The 20,043-nt window shown below is 40.3% G+C and overlaps 1 protein-coding gene across 1 annotated transcript; it reads right to left on the reverse strand.

The window, feature by feature from the left end:
• Positions 1-7,530: 7,530 nt before the first annotated feature.
• On the reverse strand, positions 7,531-18,850 carry LOC139309815 (vomeronasal type-2 receptor 26-like). The gene is made up of 5 exons (XM_070934018.1): positions 18,645-18,850; positions 16,275-16,566; positions 10,814-11,041; positions 10,190-10,316; positions 7,531-8,426 (listed from the first exon to the last, which is right to left on the reverse strand). The coding sequence occupies exons 1-5, from the start codon at positions 18,848-18,850 to the stop codon at positions 7,531-7,533; spliced, it is 1,749 nt and encodes a 582-aa protein (XP_070790119.1).
• Between the last annotated feature and the right edge of the window lie 1,193 nt (positions 18,851-20,043).

Raw genomic sequence — 20,043 nt, forward strand, 5'->3', positions numbered from 1 at the left:
ATTTTTGGATACCGAATGCATATTATTTCTGAGTTAGTCTAATAATTGTTAGCTTTCCCTAATTCTTTTTTAAATTTATATTTATAAAGAAATGTTTAAGAAAATGAAATATTAATCAAAAGAAAAAGGGAATGAAAAAATAGAGAAAGTAAGAAAAAGTCCAAGAAATTAAAAAAAGAAAAAGAAAAAACCTGATTCCCCACCTTCTTTTCAACACACAATTTTTCATTTTTGCAAATTCTACATTTTTCACCATCTAGTCCTCCACTGTGAGGATTCCATGATTCTTCCATCATTGAGCATACAATAATCTTGCCACAGTTACCATATATAAACACTATGAATGTTATGTACCGTATTTTTTGCACTTTTCCCTTCCCAAAAGAGTGGGTGGAAATGTCTGTGTGTCTTATAGAGCAAATGTTGCTGAAGCCTCACCCACCCACTGGCCCCCACACTTCGGCCTCTGCCTCCCAGCAATTTGCCTCCTTGCAGCAAACAGAAAACAGCCTAATCAGCTTCAGCATACCCTGATTCAGTACGAGCAGCTGACTGGCTATTGGATCGGCCTCCCGGAATACTGCCGATCAGCTGTTCCAGGTTGTGGGGATCACCACTGCCAATCACCGCTGTCGCCACCCACCACCACAGCTGCCTCTCACCACCTCTGCATGCCCCATTTTCGTCCTCCATGAGCCGCATTTTTTGCCTCAGCACATTCCGTTTTTGGCCCGTTCCAGGTGGCAAGGATTGCAGATTGTTTTCCTCCCTAAAAGTTAGGTGCGTCTTAGATTCCAGAACATTTTATAGTGCAAAAAATATGGTAATTCTTTGCTCAGAAGTCCCACTAAAAACATTCTGGTTTCTTCACAATTTTTAGCCTTTCTAATTCTTTGCGTTGTTGTGTTAATTTGATATAAAATTTCTGAGCTTTCTCACATGTCTACCCTGCATGATAAAATGTCTCCCCATTCTTTTCACAATTCTTGCTTTGCTTTGAAATGTCAAATACATATTTGATAATTTATCTGATGTCCTATACCAAGAATGCATCATTTTATTTAAAAAAAAAAAAAGCTTATGACAGAATATAAACCGAACACCAGTTACCCAAATTCTCTGCATCTCTATTTAATATCCAAGTTTAATAGTGCATTTAGTCATGCAAATTGAGCCTGTTCAACTTCTGTTTCAAATCCTTAAAACTTTATACATTTTTGTTATTACACGTTCACCATTTGTACATAATTCAGTTACAAATTCAGTTTTGTCTTATTCTTCACATTGTCCTTATTCTTGCTATTGTATTAAGATTTCAGACTGGTTTTTAATTTCTTTCTATACCTTTGCCTATTTATCTTCTCCAATAATTAGTAATTGGAAGTGTGATCGATTATTCCACATGAAATATAGAATCATCAAAGGACACATACAGACAGATATACCCACAATGACACATAAAATGAACAACTATCACTCTTAACAAGTGCAGTAAGTGCTAAATTTCTGAAGGTGTTTAAATGGCCTATATCTAAATTTAGCTTTAGCAGATCAAAGAGGTCATTCATTGTAAGAGAGGCAGCTAAAATTTTAGAACTTAGGGTGGAATGGAGAGGCTCTAATTCTGTACATAAAATTTGACGTACAGAGAAATTTGAGTCAAAGGAGATTTGTTGAAGCTTAATGATGAAAGCACCATCCTCGTGGCAGAGACAATGCCACCAATGAGAAACTCTCCTGGCTTGTAATAGTTCTCTGGATGCACCTCGTCCCTCTTCAGAGTCAGGAGACATTTGGCTCTGAGACTTGCCAGAACTTCCTGGGGCAGCAGAAGTAGCAGAAGCAGCAGCAACATGACTTGTGTTCCTGATGGAGTCTCCAGCCTTGCTTTGAAGACACAGTGATAGGAAGAGGTGGAAGAAACCAAAGTCCTCTTCCAAGACAGAAGCTCCAAAGATTTCCTAATAGTGACAGAGTCTATACAAGCCTTCATATCTGCAGCCTCTGCCTGTCATAAAAACTTTCAAGGTTCTCTATTTCTTCAGGGCCATTTATGCCTCCAAGATTTTCCACTGCAAAGAGATCAGCCAACAAGGTGTTGATATGATGTCAAAGGGGAAGCCTGTTATGGCTGTGTTTGTGTGATATCTGCAAGCAATCCAAAATGTCTTTTGAGATTTAGCACCAAGAGAATAAATAAATCACTATGATTTGGATAATAGCAACAAGGAGAGACATCATCTCTCTAAACTCTGAGTGAGTCAACAAGCAGGTGCCCAATGGGAGAAGTCACAAATGGGGTGAAACTCTGAAAACGAGACAAGAAGTGAGACAGGAGAACTTTCTCCCAAACATCTCATTCCTACCATTGCATCATTATTACAGCATTACAGCATTACAGCATCATGGCAGCTGGTCAGCTCATAAAGTATTTCCCTGACACATCCCTTAGAAAAACTCTCCATACATTCCAGTCTCAAGAGAGAATTTTGGCTTGAGTCTGAAATGTCTATCCTCAATATGGATACAGCTGATTCTGGTTTGCCTTTGTTACGAGATGGGTGGCTGTTTTGAAGAAGAGGTGTTTGTCAGGGACCAGTGTGTAAAGAGAGAGAGAAAATACAGCGAAATATCGACATGTTTAGAGATAGATCAATAAATAGGTAGAATTAGGATAGCATAACTTTTGTAGATATAAAACCTATGAAACCTGTTGAACTAATCTGGGCAAGTAAACCTAATGAAATCCACCACCTATAAAACAAAACTAATTTATTTGAAACTCTATAGTCCTTCTGTCAATCCTGAAGCTGACCTGACCGACGCCATTTTTGAGGCTTCAGTGTTGCCATACTGGAGCTGAGGGATAGGAAGGGGGGAACCTGACCTCTTGGTTAAATGTGTGTGAAGAATTCATCAGAAAGTGGAAATGTGTTAAGGGAATAATTTTGTGGCATCCAACATGGCCCAGGGCAGGCCTAGCACAGGGACATTCTTAGCATCCCCTCTATGAAACCATACCATCCTGTTGGACCAGAAAGCAGCCCTTCCCTCTGGCATCACCTGCCTTGTGAAAGAACCTCCTTGGAGATCTAGATGGCCCCAACTACCTCAAGATTAGGTACAGCTAATTGCTAATTGCTAATTGCTTGATTGCCACAGCTTTCTGTCTCCCCTGTCCATTCAGAGAGATCCAGTCCTGGAGGAGGCCTCTTCAAAGCCTCCCTCCAACATTCAATCTCCTCCTGATTCCTCCCTTGAGGCAATATCATGTGCATGGTCCCCACAGTACAGATGATGTCCTCTCTGGGTTGACCACAATATCAGATTCCACCTAGTGTCAGACCTGGCCCAGTCTGATCCCTTAGGAAAGTAAAACCCTCAACTCCATTTGTCTGCAATGAAAATAACTTTTATTTAAAAATGCTGGCTGCAGTAAAGTCAGGAGGAATCTGAAGTTCCCATGAAGCAATACAAAAAACAAAACCTCAGTTTCCCATCCTTCCCCCATGTCTAGTTGGTCTTTAGCCAATCGGATATCACTGAGATGTTTTGAGAAATGCTGAGATTTTTGGGCTGGTGAAATTCTACACTCAGGGTGAATGACCTTGAAGATGCCTGGCATGAACTGCTTTGCACTCCTTCAACTGATGAACCTTGGTGGAGCAGCAGACTAAAGTGCTGTTAAGTAGCACTTAGCTGCCAGCTGTCTGCAATTACTACGAGTTCAAATCTCACCAGGCTCAAGATTGACTCAGCCTTCCATCCTTCCAAGGTAGGTAAAATGAGGACCCGGATTGTGGGGGCAATAAGCTGACTTTGTATAAAAAAGAACACCGCTTAGGGGGCCCCCGAAAGCCCTACTAAGCAGGTATATACAAAAGTATAAAGGCTATTGCTTAATGCATTGTAAGCTGCACTGAGTCTCTGGAGAAGGGCGGCATATAAATTGAATCAATCAATCAATCAATCAATCAATCAATCAATCAATAAACAAACTGTCAATCCCCCCTCCCAAATTCCCACCATCAAAGGATATAGGTTTATCACCCAACTACCCCCCTCCGAATCCCGATCCTTTGATGGCAAGGTGCTTGTGAGGTGCCAAGCCAATGATGGAGGACCTCACAAAACCAATGGAATAGCTTGCCTCCAGAAGTAGCAGAGTTGGAAGGGATCTTGGACATCAAGTAGTCCATCCCCCTGCTCACACAGGAGATCTGTACTAGGGATTCGAACATCCAAACTGTCAACCTTCCTGATCGACAAGCTCAGTGTCTTAGCCACTTAGTCAAGTTTTTTAGAACTTTTTTAGTCAGCTTTTTTAGAAGTTATGGGTGCTCCAGCACTAGAGGCTTTAAAAAAGTGACTAGACAATCATTTGTCTCAAATGGTACAGGGTCTCCTGCTCAAGCAGGGGGCTGGACTAGAAGACCTCTAAGATCCCTTCCAACTCTATTGTTCTATGTTCTGTGTCAAACAGAGGCAAATGAAATATATAAACCAACCACAAATCTCAATCAATAATTAACTGTCACGAGTCTAAGAAACAATTTTATTATCAGTTCCCTACTTTTGTCATTAGATGTTCCTTTGTGTTTAAATCTGGTCTCAGGATAATAATGTAGCACTTGGGGAAGAAGATGCAGCCTAGCAGTCCAGCACCGGAGGCCAAGATGGAGAAGACCTGCACAGCCACCATGGACTTTCCTTTGGTGTTCAGGTAGGTAGGCCGGAAAGATACCCAGACACTGCAGAAGACCAGCATGCTGAAGGAGATTAGCTTGGCTTCATTGAAGGCCCCAGGCAGGTTCCTGGCCAAGAAAGCCATCCTGAAACAAATGGCAGCTAGGAAACCCATGTAGCCAAGGACAACATAAAACATGGTAACAGAGCCTTTATTGCATTGAAGGATGATCTCTCCAGGCTGGGAGTGCATGTGAGAATCAGGGAATGGGGGAGAAACTCCCAACCACATGGCACAAATGAAAATTTGGACATCAGAACAAAAAAGGATGGTGGAGTTGGCAAGCTCTTCCCCAACCATCTACTCAACCTGTTTCCTGGTTTCGAGGCTAGGAAGGCCAGCACCACCGTGACTGTTTTGGACAACACAGAAGACACAGCTACTGAGAAGACAATGCTGAAAACTGTTTGTCGGAGAAGGCAGGTGGCTTTTCTTGGTTGTCCAATGAAGAGAAAGGAGGACAAAAAACGAAGCAGGAGGGAGATCAGGAGGATGAAGGAGAAGTCTCGGTTGTTGGCTTTGACAATGGGAGTTTCTAGGTATTTAAGGAATATGATTAAAACAAGGCTTGTGGTTAGGAACAAGAGTAGAGCAAAGAACACAAGATTATGCCCAGATGTTCTTCATAGACCCCTTTTCCCCTCCTGTAAGCAGGTACAAGGTGAGTCATTGCATGATTTACCTTGTATCTTCTTATAGGCAAAGACTTTAAACCACAAACCAACAATTAAATCAGTGAAGACCTGGACGGAGGAGGCAAAGTTAAAGCTACAGCATTAAAGTTGTGCCAGTCAGAGGTGGAATTTGCCGGTTCTCTGAACTACTCAAAATTTCTGTTACCAGTTCTCCAGAACCTGTCAGAACCTGCTGAATAGTACCCCTTCTCCAAAGCCAAATGCCCCTTTGACAGATACCTCCAGTCATTGCTCGGTTATGCTCATTGCATAGTCAATAGTGACTGAGAATTGGAAGGAAAAAGAGGCCACACAGAATTAACGAGCCAAAATAAACCTTTAGGCACAGACTGTTGCCTCAAACATGCTCCTAAATGGTTCTGGTTATTTGGCAGCAGGAAAGGATATGGGATCAAGCTCACTACAACACATCCATATGCCCTGTTATCCCTGATGACAGATCAAAAATTGTGAATCCTACTTCTGACACCAGTTTCAAAACACAGGACCTCATTGCAGTGTTTATTAAACAATATGTTAAATATACTTATCTTGTTTTATCATAACAAATAAAAGATAAAAGGGAAAGACAAATGAACAAAAAGATCCAGTACATCCAGCACCACCAACAACAAAAAGGGAAAAAAGTGACCCAAATATCAAATAAATTTAACATTAAACATATAGGGTCAACCCTGCTGGATGCTGAAAAAAATAAAAATGTGTTTTGAAGTGGAGTCTTGTCCAAAGGAATAGTGAGAAATGCCTTCAAAGAAAGAGATACACATGTATCATACTCCCTCACCCCACTCATAACGTGATGTGGTTTTTATAAGATTTTATGTTGTTATTTTTAAAGTTATAAGGCATCCAAAGTAAGATGTGTGGGGTGTCCATATGAATTTGTTTATTAAATAAATATATAACTAGGTATACATTTCATAAAGGAGGGAAAATGATGCAAAAAAGGGGGAAATGATCCATCTGTCCATACTTATAAATAATAATGATGAATCACCTACTGTGAAACAAGATATTCCCATTTTGGGAGGGAGGGATAATTGAGAGGAATGTAACTGTACAAAGATGTCAGTTTGAAATAAAGGTAATGTAATAATACCTACTCAAATTAGACAGGAAGTTGCAAGATTTGGCAAGATGAAGATAAGCAGCAGAAACCTCAACTGGGAGCAAAAGGAGAAATAGAGTTTAACCAAGAGAGGACTCTCCAAGGGCAAAACGACACGTATGCTTAAACAAGACACAACTCCATAGACAAATGGACACATAGATTACAAGCAAGATAGAACTCCCAAAAAAGGTAGAAGCTTTGTGAAGTGTTACTTCCCTATTTCTGGAAATGAAATGCATAAAAGATCGTACTATGCTGTTGTTCAGGGTCTCAGTTCCCTAAGTGTCTGGGACCCTTTTGCTGAAGTGCTTCAATAAAAGTTTTGGGAAAGTTCCTCACTCGAATGTGGCTCTGATTGGCTTTGGCACCAGGCTGAGACATTTGGGGGCCACCAATAGCATAATAAATCTCAGTTTGCTTCTCACCCTCCTGTTATCTGCAAAGAAAGATGGTCTTAGATGTAGGAAAGATTTGCATCTTCCAATTCAGGGGTTGCTATAGGGACGTGATGATGAAACTTCCCATAGGTCACTCTGAGCTGCAAAGCCGCATTCCTTATGTCTCCATTTCCCTATCAAACAGTCCCATTCATCCGGAATCTGATTTGACCCACAGTATTGTCACTCCAAGTGAGACTTGGTGTATTGTTATTGGTTTCTTTGAGAATATAGAGGAAAATAAATATGGGTAGCTTTAGAAATACGAGGAATACCTTCTCCCCATGTGCATCTTGCTCCCTTCCTTCCCATACCTGTCAATTTTCAACCAATGTTAATGCTACTATTTATTATTTTAATGTTTTATTTAACTTTGACATGATTATAAGTTGCCTAGAGTCATCCCTAGCCAAGATGGGCAGCATGTAATTTAAACAAACAAACATACATACATACATTAAATTATCAAAACCTGTTAATCAAGCCTACTAAATGAAATTTTTGAAAAATAATAGATTTGTAAAAGTCATTCTTTGTATTTTATTTTGACATTAAATGTTCTTTGGTATTCAGATCTGGCCTAAAAATAATAATGTAGAATTTAGGGAAGAATATGCAGCTCAGCAGTCCAGCACTGGAAGCCAAGATGGAGAAGATCTGAACAGCCACCGTGTACTTCCCTTTGGTGCTCAGGTAGGCTGGCACAAAGGACACCCAGACACTGCAGAAGACCAGCATGCTGAAGGAGATCAGCTTGGCTTCGTTGAAGGCCCCAGGCAGATTCCTGGCCAGAAAAGCCACCATGAAGCAGACAGCAGACAGGAAGCCCATGTACCCAAGGGCAACATAAAACATGGCGACAGAACCTTCATTGCACTGTAGGATGATTTCTCTAAGTTGGGAGTTCATGTCAGAGTCAGGGAATGGGGGGAAAGTGCTCAACCAGATGCTGCAGATGACAACTTGAAGGCCAGAACAAGAAAAGACAATGGAGTTGGCCAAACTCTTCCCCAACCATCTCTGCACTTTATTCCCTGGTCTTGTGGCCAAGAAGGCTAACACCACTGTGATGGTTTTGGCCAAGATTGAAGAAATGGCAAGTGAGAAGACAATGCTGAAGGCTGTTTGTCTGAGGAGGCAGGTCACCTTCCTTGGCCGACCAATGAACAGGAAGGAAGTCAAAATGGAAAGCAGGAGGGAGACCAGGAGGATGTAGGAGAGGTCCCGGTTGTTGGCTTTGACAATTGGTGTTTCCATGAATTTAATGAAGATCCCCAAGCCAAAGCCTGTGGTTAAAGAGAGGAACAAGGCAATGGAAGTCAGGATGATCCCCAGATTTTCCTTATAAGAAAGATAACTTTTAATCTTGGGGATACAGTGAACTCGACAGGTGTTTGGATGTTGATCTTCTGGACATTTGGTACATTTGTCTGCATCTGAAAAAGAGCAAGAGTAGGGTCTCCCTTTAACATGTCATTTAATGAACTGCATTGTTTGGATAAACTTGTTTTTGGTGTGAATGATTGTGTGTAGGTGAAGTCAATAATTTTTTTCATTTCCCTCCAGCTGGAATATCTTAATATTCTTTGTTTTTTACTGTTACCATTTTATCAGTGAACTAGTTGAGAGAGAAGAAGTGAAGAAGAAAGGAAGGAAGGAAGGAAGGAAGGAAGGAAGGAAGGAAGGAAGGAAGGAAGGAAGGAAGGAAGGAAGGAAGGAAGGAAGGCAGTTCCACCATTTTATCTTTTCACTGCGAAGTCTCTTGAAAATTGGAGCCCAGCCTTTTGTCAATGCTTTAAGGCACCAGTGAGGTTCAGCCAATAGTGGAATGAAGTACATGTGAAGGATTGCTTAATGTTGCTTATGTTAGCTGAAAATGATAAACACTGATTTTGCTATGGAGAAAATAAAGTCAGGTGGAGTGGCCCTTGAACATGAGTTGGATATACATTCCTCATTTTTTTATTATCAGAAAGAGGAACATCTTCCAATAAGATCAAGAAGGAAGTTTGGCTCAACCCCAACTCATGATTCCTCTCCTCTCCCCTCCCCTCCCCTCCCCTCCCTTCCTCTCCCCTCCTCTCTATGGGCCATGACTTTGAAAATTGTTTTAAGAGGTGCCTCCAGCAGAAACTCTGCAATGTCAGACTCAGGAAGTATAAAGCCAGGAGTCACCTTAAGCAGACCCAAAAAGGCACCACCTGAACATATGGAGCAGTCAAAGGATTATGACATAAGGCTACCAACTCCCCTCCCCAGCAAGTAGAATGAGGAGCCCATCAAAGATACGCTATAAGATTCCTGTCAACCCTGAAGCTGACCTGACCGGAGCCATCTTGGAGCTTCAGTGTTGCCACACTGGAGCTGAGGGATAGGGAGGGGGGATTAGAGATAGCTGGGGTTTTGTAGCCAAAATAAAATATTTTCTCTTGGGAACAAAGGACATTCTACCACCTGGCCAGAGGAAGGAGGAGTGATGTCACCAGGCAACCAGACAGTGCCTTGATTGGACCAAGTGACTGATTATTTGGAGTTTAAGGACACTCTTTACTTTTAATTAGGTGAAAACTATGGGAACCTTCAGAGTTGGTTTTCTCCTGATCTTTGCCAATATGATATATCCAATAAAGCTATTCCTTGAGGAATCTACCTGCCTTGGAGAATTGCTTGCTATGGGTGTGTTACGTGGAACCCTGACAATTCCTTTAGTAAAGAAATACATCCTTTGATTAAAGGCAAGTAGCTACAACCTGAAACTGTGGCTGTTCAAAATAGTCATGAGACATGGACACTTGCAAGAATCTGATCGATCCTCCTATAGAAATCCAATCAAAGTTCCATCATTATAATCTGGAATCCGGAAATTCTCACTATTCAGAGCAATGAAGTAAATAGTAATTTGAAACATGGAAGATGTATTGTAAAAGATGAAGAGCAAAAGATGCCATCTCTCTCACAACCCTCAACCCTCACTTATCCCATATTTTAATCCATGATCTGTATAACTGTTTGCCTGATCTATATACCAGATTAATCTCCAAGATATTTTCTTACAATTCACTATGACATAAATGTGCATCTTGATCAAGACCCGAAGAGGTGGGATCCACTCCCACCACGCCTTCCTAAATGCATGTTCATGGAGAATCTCAGGATTTATGATCCTCCTCAAAGTCTGTCCCTTTCTCCTGTCACCCACCTTCCATGGTGGAGATGGTTCCTTCTGTACAAGGACGGCAATTGTAGCAGCAGATGGGCTTCCCTTCCTGAGCCACCTTCATGAACCCAGGAGGACAGCTTTCCACACACCTGGAAGGAGGCTGGGGCTGGCCAGCAAGAGGGGGAAAATAACCTCCATTAAATGAAATTATTTTATTTCCTAAAATACATAAAAGGAAATGTTTGGGGATCTCCAATTCAAGGTTTAGCTTTGCTAAATTTGAAGACTACAAGAAACGAAGAGCTCCTCAAATTGATGTGGTTGCTTGCTGTTTGTCTATTTACCTTCTCTTCTAATTTGTCTCCCACCACAATTCTAGATTAAATTCTCAATGTACCTACTGAAAAGAAACTTGAATGGATTTTTGTTTTGACAAAATCAATCACTTTGTCCTATGATATAAATCCAGCTTCCTTGCAGAAGTTTGATGAACAGTTAACTGGAATAGTTAGGGATATTTTTCTGATAGACACCTGAACATCTAACAGGAAGATGTTTCCTCTCTGGAAGAACTGAGATGACACCCCAAGTCTGTCCCTGCTCCAATTCTGCAATCATCTTGGAAAGACCTTCAGAAAAAACAGAATAAAGTCTTTTCCCCACCTTGTTCAGCATCTCCATCTTTGCAATAGCATCCTGGTTCATCATGAACTTGAAATCCAAGGATCCCACTCTTTCTAGCCTCCCAAGTGTCACTGTGGTAGCAGAGTAATTGGGGAAAACCACTGTGTTCCCAATGTCCAGGTCTGCTACCAGCTTTCCATTCTCATCCAAATATACCCCATTGATGGAATTATTGTAAAACTCAGCAGTTCGAAGGAAAGAATGAAGCTGGAATGGAAGAGAAAATGGGCAATGTTATATAGATGCAAAAAGTTCTTTGATAAGACTCCTCCATCTCAGCTGGCACGAAGGATCTTGAGAGAAATGGAATTATTCCTGTAAAGAATATAGCCTAAGTGATTCCATATTTACCCTTCATATAACCTGAGTTAACCCTAAGCTATTTAGCTGAGTAAGACACTTAGAAAGGGGAAGTATGTATGATGCCTTTTCTGAGGAAATAATGTTTTAGTACATTCTGAGTTGGGTCAGGCTGACCTAAGCTAAATTAGAAGGAAGGAAGATACTCTGTTCCAATTAATTGTCTTAGTTAAGGACATATTGAAAAGATATTTTTGGAGGGGAAATGCCCCTCCAAAAGAGAATTGTAAGTTGGAACAAATGTTGCTCAGAAAGCCAAAATGTTATGTAACATCCGAAAAACAATGATAAGCGGGGGCATTTCAATTGTTTTGCTAATTGCCTGAAAATGTATTTAAACCATGTATTCGGAGCTGTAATACGTTCTCTCTCTTTCATGGGAGAACCCTTTTGCAAAAGCTTATCACACACACACACACACACACACACACACACACACACACACACACATATGTATATGTGTATCAAGCTGATGAAGGGAGGAGAACTTGTGGCTCAGAAGGTTAATTCAACTGCCTAACATGCAGGAAGCCCAAGTTCGAATCCAAGTAAGGGTATGGCTAGCTGATGAAAGCTAAAAAGCTTGTACATTGTCTTTTTAAAAATTGGAAATTTCAATAAAGTATTTAAAAAAAAAAAAGAAAGCTAAAAAGCTTGAAATAGATCTATACTAGTCTCTCTTTATATATTTATCAGCAAAATATAAATTTGGTATGTATGTATGTGTACATATATATAGATAGATAGATAGATAGATGATAGATAGATAGATAGATAGATAGATAGATAGATAGATAGATAGATATAGATAGATATAGATACGTATATATATAGATATGTATATGTATATGTATATTTGTTTTCTCAGGTTTTCGCGGGTGTTTGTATGTAGGTCTTTGGTTATTCGGGTCTTCTCCCACGTAAAATTGGAAGTGTCTTGGCGACGTTTCGACGAAGTCTCATTCGTCATCTTCAGGCTGGTGTTCTCGGCTTCGTGCTTCCAGGAGCAATGTGAGATCGCAGCTGTCTCTTCCTTTTAACTGCTAGTGGGGGTGTGAGCTGATTGGGTGGGAACTTGGCTGTGTTCTGATTTGGTGGAGGTGTGTTCTGATTGGTTAGGGGCTTGGCTGTGCTCTGATTGGATGGGGGGTTGGTTGTGCTCTGATTGGCTGGAGGTGTGTTCTGTTTGTGTGGGGGCTTGGTTGTGCTCAGCTTAGTCTGAGTTGCAGGGGGATTTGAGCTGGTGAGCTGCGTTGTTGTTGTTTGGCTTCGTGTTTGTGGCCATGCGAGCTCTTCATGGTGGGTGTCAGTCTGCTTCATGTATGGATTGGAGGGGTTTAAAGTGGCTAATGATGCAGCTGCGGTCTGGCTTCTGGTCCTTGGTCGTGGCTCATTATCAGTGTGGGTTTGAGTCTGCTTTCTGCGTGGATGTGTGGTGGTGACATCCTGTGTGGCTCTCGTGAGTGTGGGTCTGGTGTCATTCGTTGTGTTAGGGACTCGTTTGTCAATAAGGGCAGGTTTCCAAATGGCTGGTAGGCGGGAGGTATCGTCTCGTTTGTTCATGCTGTGTGGGCATTTTTCTATCTCAATGGCTTCTCTAATTATTCTGTTGTTAAAGTGTTCAGTTTTGGCGATAGTTCTGGTCTTTTTAAAGTCAATATCATGTCCTGTGGCTTTAAGGTGTTGGACCAGGGAAGAAGTTGGTTCCTCTTTTCTGACTGAGTTCTTGTGTTCTTCTATGCGTGCACTTATTCGTCTGTTGGTTTGTCCAATGTATGTGGTGGGGCAGGCGGTGCATGGGATTTCATATACTCCTTGATTTTCTAACTCATTTTTGTCTTTGGGGTTCCTTAGGATGGTGGATATTTTTCGGTTTGTGCAGAATGCTGTCTTGATGTTATGTTTGTGGAGGATTTTGCTTATTCTGTCTGTGGTGCTTTTTATGTATGGGAGGGGGGCTTTGCCGTTTTCTTGTTCTTTGTCTTGGATTTTAGTGGGGGTTTCTTTTTGGATTAGGTTGGTGATCTTATTTCTTTGGAATCCATTGGATGTTAGTACGTTAGTGAGAGTGTGTAGTTCGGTTTCTAGGTGTTGTTCGTGGATGTCTTCCTGGATGTCTTAGTCTACAGAAAATCCAATGGCTATATATATATATGTAGGTCTTTGGTTATTCAGGTTTTCTCCCGTGTAAAATTGGAAGTGTCTTGGCGACGTTTCGACGAAGTCTCATTCGTCATCTTCAGGCTGGTGTCTTCGGTTTCGTGCTTCCAGGAGCAATGTGCGTGATCGCAGCTCTTTCTTCCTTTTAACTGCCACTGAAGTTGTGAACTGATTAGGTGGGAGCTTGGCTGTGTTCTGATTGGGTGAAGGTGTGTTCTGATTGGTTGGGGGTTTGGCTGTGTTCTGATTGGATGGGGGGTTGGCTGTGCTCTGATTGGATGGGTGTGTGTTCTGTTTACGTGGGGGCTTGGTTGTGCTCGGGTTAGTCTGAGTAGCAGGGGGATTTGAGCTGGTGAGCTGCATTGCTGTTGTTTGGCTTCGTGTTCGTGGTCGTGCCACATCTTCATGGTGGGTGTCAGTTTGCTTCATGTATGGATTGGAGGGGTTTAAAGTGGCTAATGATGCAGCTGTGGTCTGGCTTCTGGTTTGTGGTCGTGCCTCATCGGTGTGGGTGAAAACCTCAGAAAACATACACCCACACCCACACACACACACACACACACACTGTGTGTGTGTGTGTGTGTGTGTGTAGTAAAACTACTTTTTACTTGTTCATGATCTCCATTTTACTTTTTATGAGGTTTGCTGTTTTTTTAAATCTCACAGATCTGTATGAGGAAAATGGAATAAAAATCTTGTTAGAAGGACCAAGAACAACATGGAAAATAAGGAGAGTGAAGGATGTTCTTTATCACTTCCATTTGTAGTTGTCACTGAAGAGTTTGGAAAACCAATGGGAAGTAACCAAAGCAAAGCATATATGCAGTATGAACTATTGAGGTCCAAAATTAAAACCTTAAAGGATATGGAAGTTGTGCTCAACAACACAGAAGGAATTTTGCCAATAAAGCCAAAATGAAATCAGATGCCCCACACAGAAACAATGTTATAAAAAAAACTGGTTTACAGGTCAATCGGCAGCTAGGAAAAGAAATTTTTTTGCTGAGTTTAAGGATGACTGGGACCTTTGCTCTACTAGACATTAATGGACATTAAAAGTAGTAAATCTAGCAGAAATGGTGAAAAATTCAGCATATTTAAAGGACCATTCAAATGAGAAATATATGTTAGAATGGAGAAGATGGATTGATTATATTCAAGGCAAATATCGGACTAAAAAATTTCAAATAACTCACAAATGATCCAGAAGATTTTATTAAGTACTTAAACTTAGTCTAGTAAAAGGGGAGTTAAAAGTTCAAGAGGGGAATAGGATGCTATAGATAATTAGCTTATGCTAGCTTGTGATTGTCAAATGTTATACCCTGTATTTTGCTCTGGGAAGCGGCGGGGGGGGGGGAGGGGAAGGGGAGGGCTGGAAGGGGAGGAGGGAGGGGGTAGGGGAAATGTCTGTAAAACTTTTTAAAACTTTTCAATTAAAAAAAAAAGAAAGAAAATAAGTACCTGCCATGCCTTCATTTTTGGAGTTTTCACGTTTTTGCCAGTTTTAAACATGTTCCTGGATCTCGATAAATAAGCTGCATTTAAGGCCCTTGCCACAGCCCAGACTGTGTTGTAAATTAAATAGCTGTCCCGAGTCAGGATTAGATCCATCTCCTCTTCCATGAGAGCTTCCAGATCTTCTCTCTGCCTGCACTGTATCCAGACTTTCACCGAAAAGGCATTGTTGATGTAGGAACACAGGAAGGAGGTCTCTACATAGTATCTCATAAAAGAATAAAGGTTCAAAGGCCTACCATACTTTGCAAATTGATTTTTCTGCATAGGAAAGGAAAATATGCTATGGAAGTATTCGACTGGAAAAGATCGTTTTGACAAATAAACAGTGAAGTCCCAGCGGATTGTGAATAGCAGGACTTTTCCTCTAGGAGGTTCCATAAGCCTTTGAAATACTAGATTCAGAAGCAGAATTCCTACACTGACTGAACTCAAGTCTGCAGCAAAAATAAAGACATTGATCTTTCTCCAACTGAGGAATAAATGCCACTCTATATTCGCTTCCCGTGAAACTGGGGAAAAGGTTTGTGATAAAACTGGGCAAATGCCATTCCTGACTAGCAGGGAAGTCATCGTCCTCATGAACTGTTGTCCATTCTCAGTGTCTGGAGCAAGGAGACCCACCAAGGTCCACCTGAAATGGAGGACAAGCATCACCATCCCTGGGTAATGGGCTCCTTCAGCTGGGAGCATTGGGTAGAAGAAAGGATTTTCATCACTCACAACCTGGGAGTCAAAACCGTGACTGATCTGAAATTGAAAAAAAAGTTAACTTTATTTTTTTTTTTTTTGAGAGAGAGAGAGAAATCATAAAAACAATATCCAGCCCTAATGGAGGAATTGTTCAATTCCTGATCATTCTGTTTACATTGTCTCTCTTCTCACTTCAATAGGAATAGAAAAATAAAATAGATGACATGACAGTGGTGGGGCTCATTATTAAGAACAATGTCTCCTTATAGAAAGGAAGTACAAGGGATGACATTGTGGTGTAAAGAAAATAATCTTATACTTAACATCAAAAAAACTAAAGAACATAAAATTGACTTCAGAAGGAAGGGTGATGTACATTTACCATTGTACATAAATGGTGAGGAGGTGGTGAGGGTTGGTAGTTTTAAATTTCTGGGCATTTATATCTCAGAGAACCTCTCATGGACTATGAATGTTGACATGATTGTGAAGAAGGAACAGAAGAGGCTGTACTGAGCAGTGATGCACAGTCTGCATTATGATTGCACCTGAGAGAGGATTGTCTGCTGGGATCCTTCTCTACAATTTGATAGAACCTTCATCCTTACTTCATGCAATTCTCACAATAGAACTTTGCTCTTCATTTAGAAGAGAGGATGTCTGGCTGTAAATTGCATGTCTAAAAATGGTCTTCCCAAGAAAGACACACCTGTGGGATTTTGTAGGTTCCCAACATGGTTGAAATCTGGATGGAGATGTCAGTAGCAGCAGCTTCGAGAACAGCCACGGTGTTTCTCTGCCTTCCACAGCTGTAGTTGGGAACATTGGCCTCCCCCTCCGAAAGCAGGTCCAGCAAAGCCTCCGAGGTCATTTGTGGTCTGAAATAATTGTCATAGACATTGTATCCCAGGGTGACATTGAACAAAACGTTGGGATTCTTGTTGATCGCTTGGATTGCAAAAAGGAAGGACAGCATTTTCCAGTACTCTGTTCCTGGTCTCCTGAAAGTATGAATGTATCAGGACATAATCAATGGAAGCAACATTTTATTTAACTGGTAAATTTAACAATTGTATTTTTAATCCACCACAGGCTCAGAGGTTTGGAGTCATTTTAAAATCCCCACCCCCCCACCCAAATAAATCTCACCTATTGAATAGAACTTCTGGGATACTTTCCATTTTTCTTTTATTTTTATTTATATTTATAAAGAATTGTTTAAGAAAATGAAATATTAATCAAAATTAAAAAGGAATGAAAAAATAGAGAAAGGAAGAAAAGGTCCAAATAATTAAAAAAAGAGAAAGAAAAAACCTGATTCCCCACCTTCTTTTCAACACATAATTTTTCATTTCTGCAAATTCTACATTTTTCACCATCTAATCCTTCACTGTGAGAATTCCATGATTGGGCATTCAATAATCTTGCCACAGTTACCCTATATAAACAAAATGAATGCTATTTGCCGTATTTTTTGCACTATAAAATGCACTTTTCCCTTCCAAAAAAGTGGGTGGAAATCTCTGTGTCTCTTATAGAACAAATGTTGCTGAAGCCTCACCCACCCATGGGCCCCCACGCTTCGTCCTCTGCCTCACAGCAATTTGCCACCTTGCAGCAAACAGCAAACAGCCTAGTCAGCTTCAGCATACCCTGATTCAGCACGAGCAGCTGCCTCTCACCACTTCTGCATGCCCCATTTTAATCCTCCATGAACCTCATTTTTTTGCCTCAGCGCATCCCATTTTTGGCCCAGGCGGCAAGGATTGCAGATTATTTTCCTCCCTAAAAGTTAGGTGTGTCTTAAATTCCAGAGCATTTTATAGTGCAAAAAATACTGTAATTCTTTGCTCAGAAGTCCCATTAAAAAAGAATTCTGGTTTCTTCACAATTTTTAGCCTTTCTAATTCTTTGCATTGTTGTGTTAATTTGATATAAAATTTCTGAGCTTTCTCACATGTCTACCCTGCATGATAAAATGTTTCCCCATTCTTTTCACAATTCTTCCTTTGCTTTGAAATGTGTTTACACATCTTTGATAATTTATCTGATGTCCTATACCAAGAATATATCATTTTATTTTATTTTATTTTAAAAAAACTTAACTTATGACAGAATATAAACCGAACCCCAGTTACCCAAATTCTCTGCATCTCTATTTAATATCCAAGTTTAAACTACATTTAGTCATGCAAATTGAGACTGTTCATCTTCTCTTTCAAATCCTTAATATATGTTTATTTACATTTTCAACATGTGTACATAATTCAGTTTCAAATTCAGTTTTGGCTTATTCTTCATATTGTCCTTATTCTTGCTGGTGTATTGAGATTTCAATTTCTTTCTATCCATTTCCTATTTATCTTCTTCAATAATTAGTAATTGGAAGTGTCACCTATTATTCCACATGAAATATAGAATCATTGAAGGAAACATACAGACAGGTACACCCACAATGACACATAAAATGAGCAAATATCACTTTATCAAATGCAGTAAGTGCTAAATTTCTGGAGGTTTTTAGATGGCCTATATCTAAACTTAGCTTAGCCATAGTGACTTAGCTGACAAATAACTCATTGTATGATTGGGATGCTGGCATCCACTCAAATGAGATTCACACATTTAAGAAAAGTCAATTCTGAACTGGGATCCATTCATTTAATTGGTGGTACAGAATAGAATTGTCAAGCTTTTATCATGTGTACTTCAGAGAAAATTCAACATTTTTGCATTTTTCTACCCATCCTGATGATCTTATTGGGCATGAGAGTGGTAGAAGAGAAGAACTATCCTCTCTTCTCCATCCATCCACAGTCCACCTCTGCTGAGAGAATGTCAAGAAAAGCAAATGCTTCTTCTTCGAAGTCAAGAAAGAAGAAGATATCAACTGATTATTTACTTGAGAATTTCAAATCAGGTTCATCAGCTGTAAAGAATGAGCCAAGAATGAAACGAGACAGAAAGAGAGAAAAACTAGCAGATCAAAGGGATGATTCATTGTAAGAGAGGCAGCTGAAACTTTAGAACTTAGGGTGGAATGGAGAGGCTCTAATTCTGTACATAAAATTTGACGTACAGAGAAATTTGAGTCAAAGGAGATTTGTTGAAGCTTAATGGTAGAAATTTCATCCTCGTTGCAGAGACAATGCCACCAATGAGAAACTCTCCTGGCTTGTAATAGTTCTCTGGATGCACCTCGTCCCTCTTCAGAGTCAGGAGACATTTGGCTCTGAGACTTGCCAGAACTTCCTGGGGCAGCAGAAGCAGCAGAAGCAGCAACATGGTTTGTGTTCCTGATGGAGTCTCCAGCCTTGCTTTGAAGATACAGTGATAGGAAGAGGTGGAAGAAACCAAAGTCCTCTTCCAAGACAGAAGCTCCAGAGGTTTCCTAATAGTGACAGAGTCTGTACAAGACTTCATATCTGCAGTCCCTGCCTGTCATAAAAGCTTTCAAGGTTCTCTATTTCTTCAAGGCCATTTATGCCTCCAAGATTTTCCAGTGCAAAGAGATCAGCCAACAAGTTTTTTATATGATGTCAAAGTGGAAGCCTGTTATGGCTGTGTTTGTGTGATATTTGGAAGCAATCCAAAATGTCTTTTGAGATTTAACACCAAGAGAATCAATAAATCACTATGATTTGGATAATGGGAACAAGAATAGACATCATCTTTCCAAACTCTGAGTGAGTCAACAAGCAGGTGCCCAATAGGAGAAGTCACAAATGGGGTGAAACTCTGAAAACGAGACAAGAAGTGAGACAGGAGAACTTTCTCCCAAACATCTCATTCCTACCATTGCATCATTATTACAGCATTACAGTATTACAGCATCATGGCAGCTGCTCAGCTCTTAAAGTATTTCCCTGACACATCCCTTAGAAAAACTCTCCATACATTCCAGTCTCAAGAGAGAATTTTGGCTTGAGTCTGAAATGTCAATCCTCAATATGGATACAGCTGATTCTGGTTTGCCTTTGTTAAGAGATGGGTGGCTGTTTTTATTCATATGACATTCTTTTCTCTTACAAAGTTCCAAACCAGAACAAAACCCTTCAAAATCACTTTTATTCATTATAGTCATCAAAAGTTTGACTTTGGGTTCAACTGTTGGGACATTTCAATTCTGAAAAAAACTAGACATTTTTCTACATTGGTGAAATGCCATTATTTGTTTGTAAAGGTGGAACTAAATAACAGAATAAACCAGAAGAGGGTGTTTGTCGGGGACCAGTGTGTAAAGAGAGAGAGAAAATACAGCAAAATATCTACAAGTTTAAAGATAAATCAATAAATAGGTAAAATTAGGATAGCCTAACTTTTGTAGACATAAAACCTATGAATCCTGTTCAACTGATCTAGGCGAGTAAACCTAACAAAATTCACCATTTTTAAAACTTTTCTAATTTGTTTGAAACTCTATAGTCCTTGTGTCAATCCTGAAGCTGACCTGACCGAGGCCATTTTTGAGGCTTCAA

This window comes from Pituophis catenifer, unplaced genomic scaffold (genome assembly GCF_029215685.1).
Source record: "Pituophis catenifer annectens isolate HBS135680 unplaced genomic scaffold, rPitCat1.0.hap2 SCAF_2, whole genome shotgun sequence".
Taxonomy (NCBI): domain Eukaryota; kingdom Metazoa; phylum Chordata; class Lepidosauria; order Squamata; family Colubridae; genus Pituophis; species Pituophis catenifer.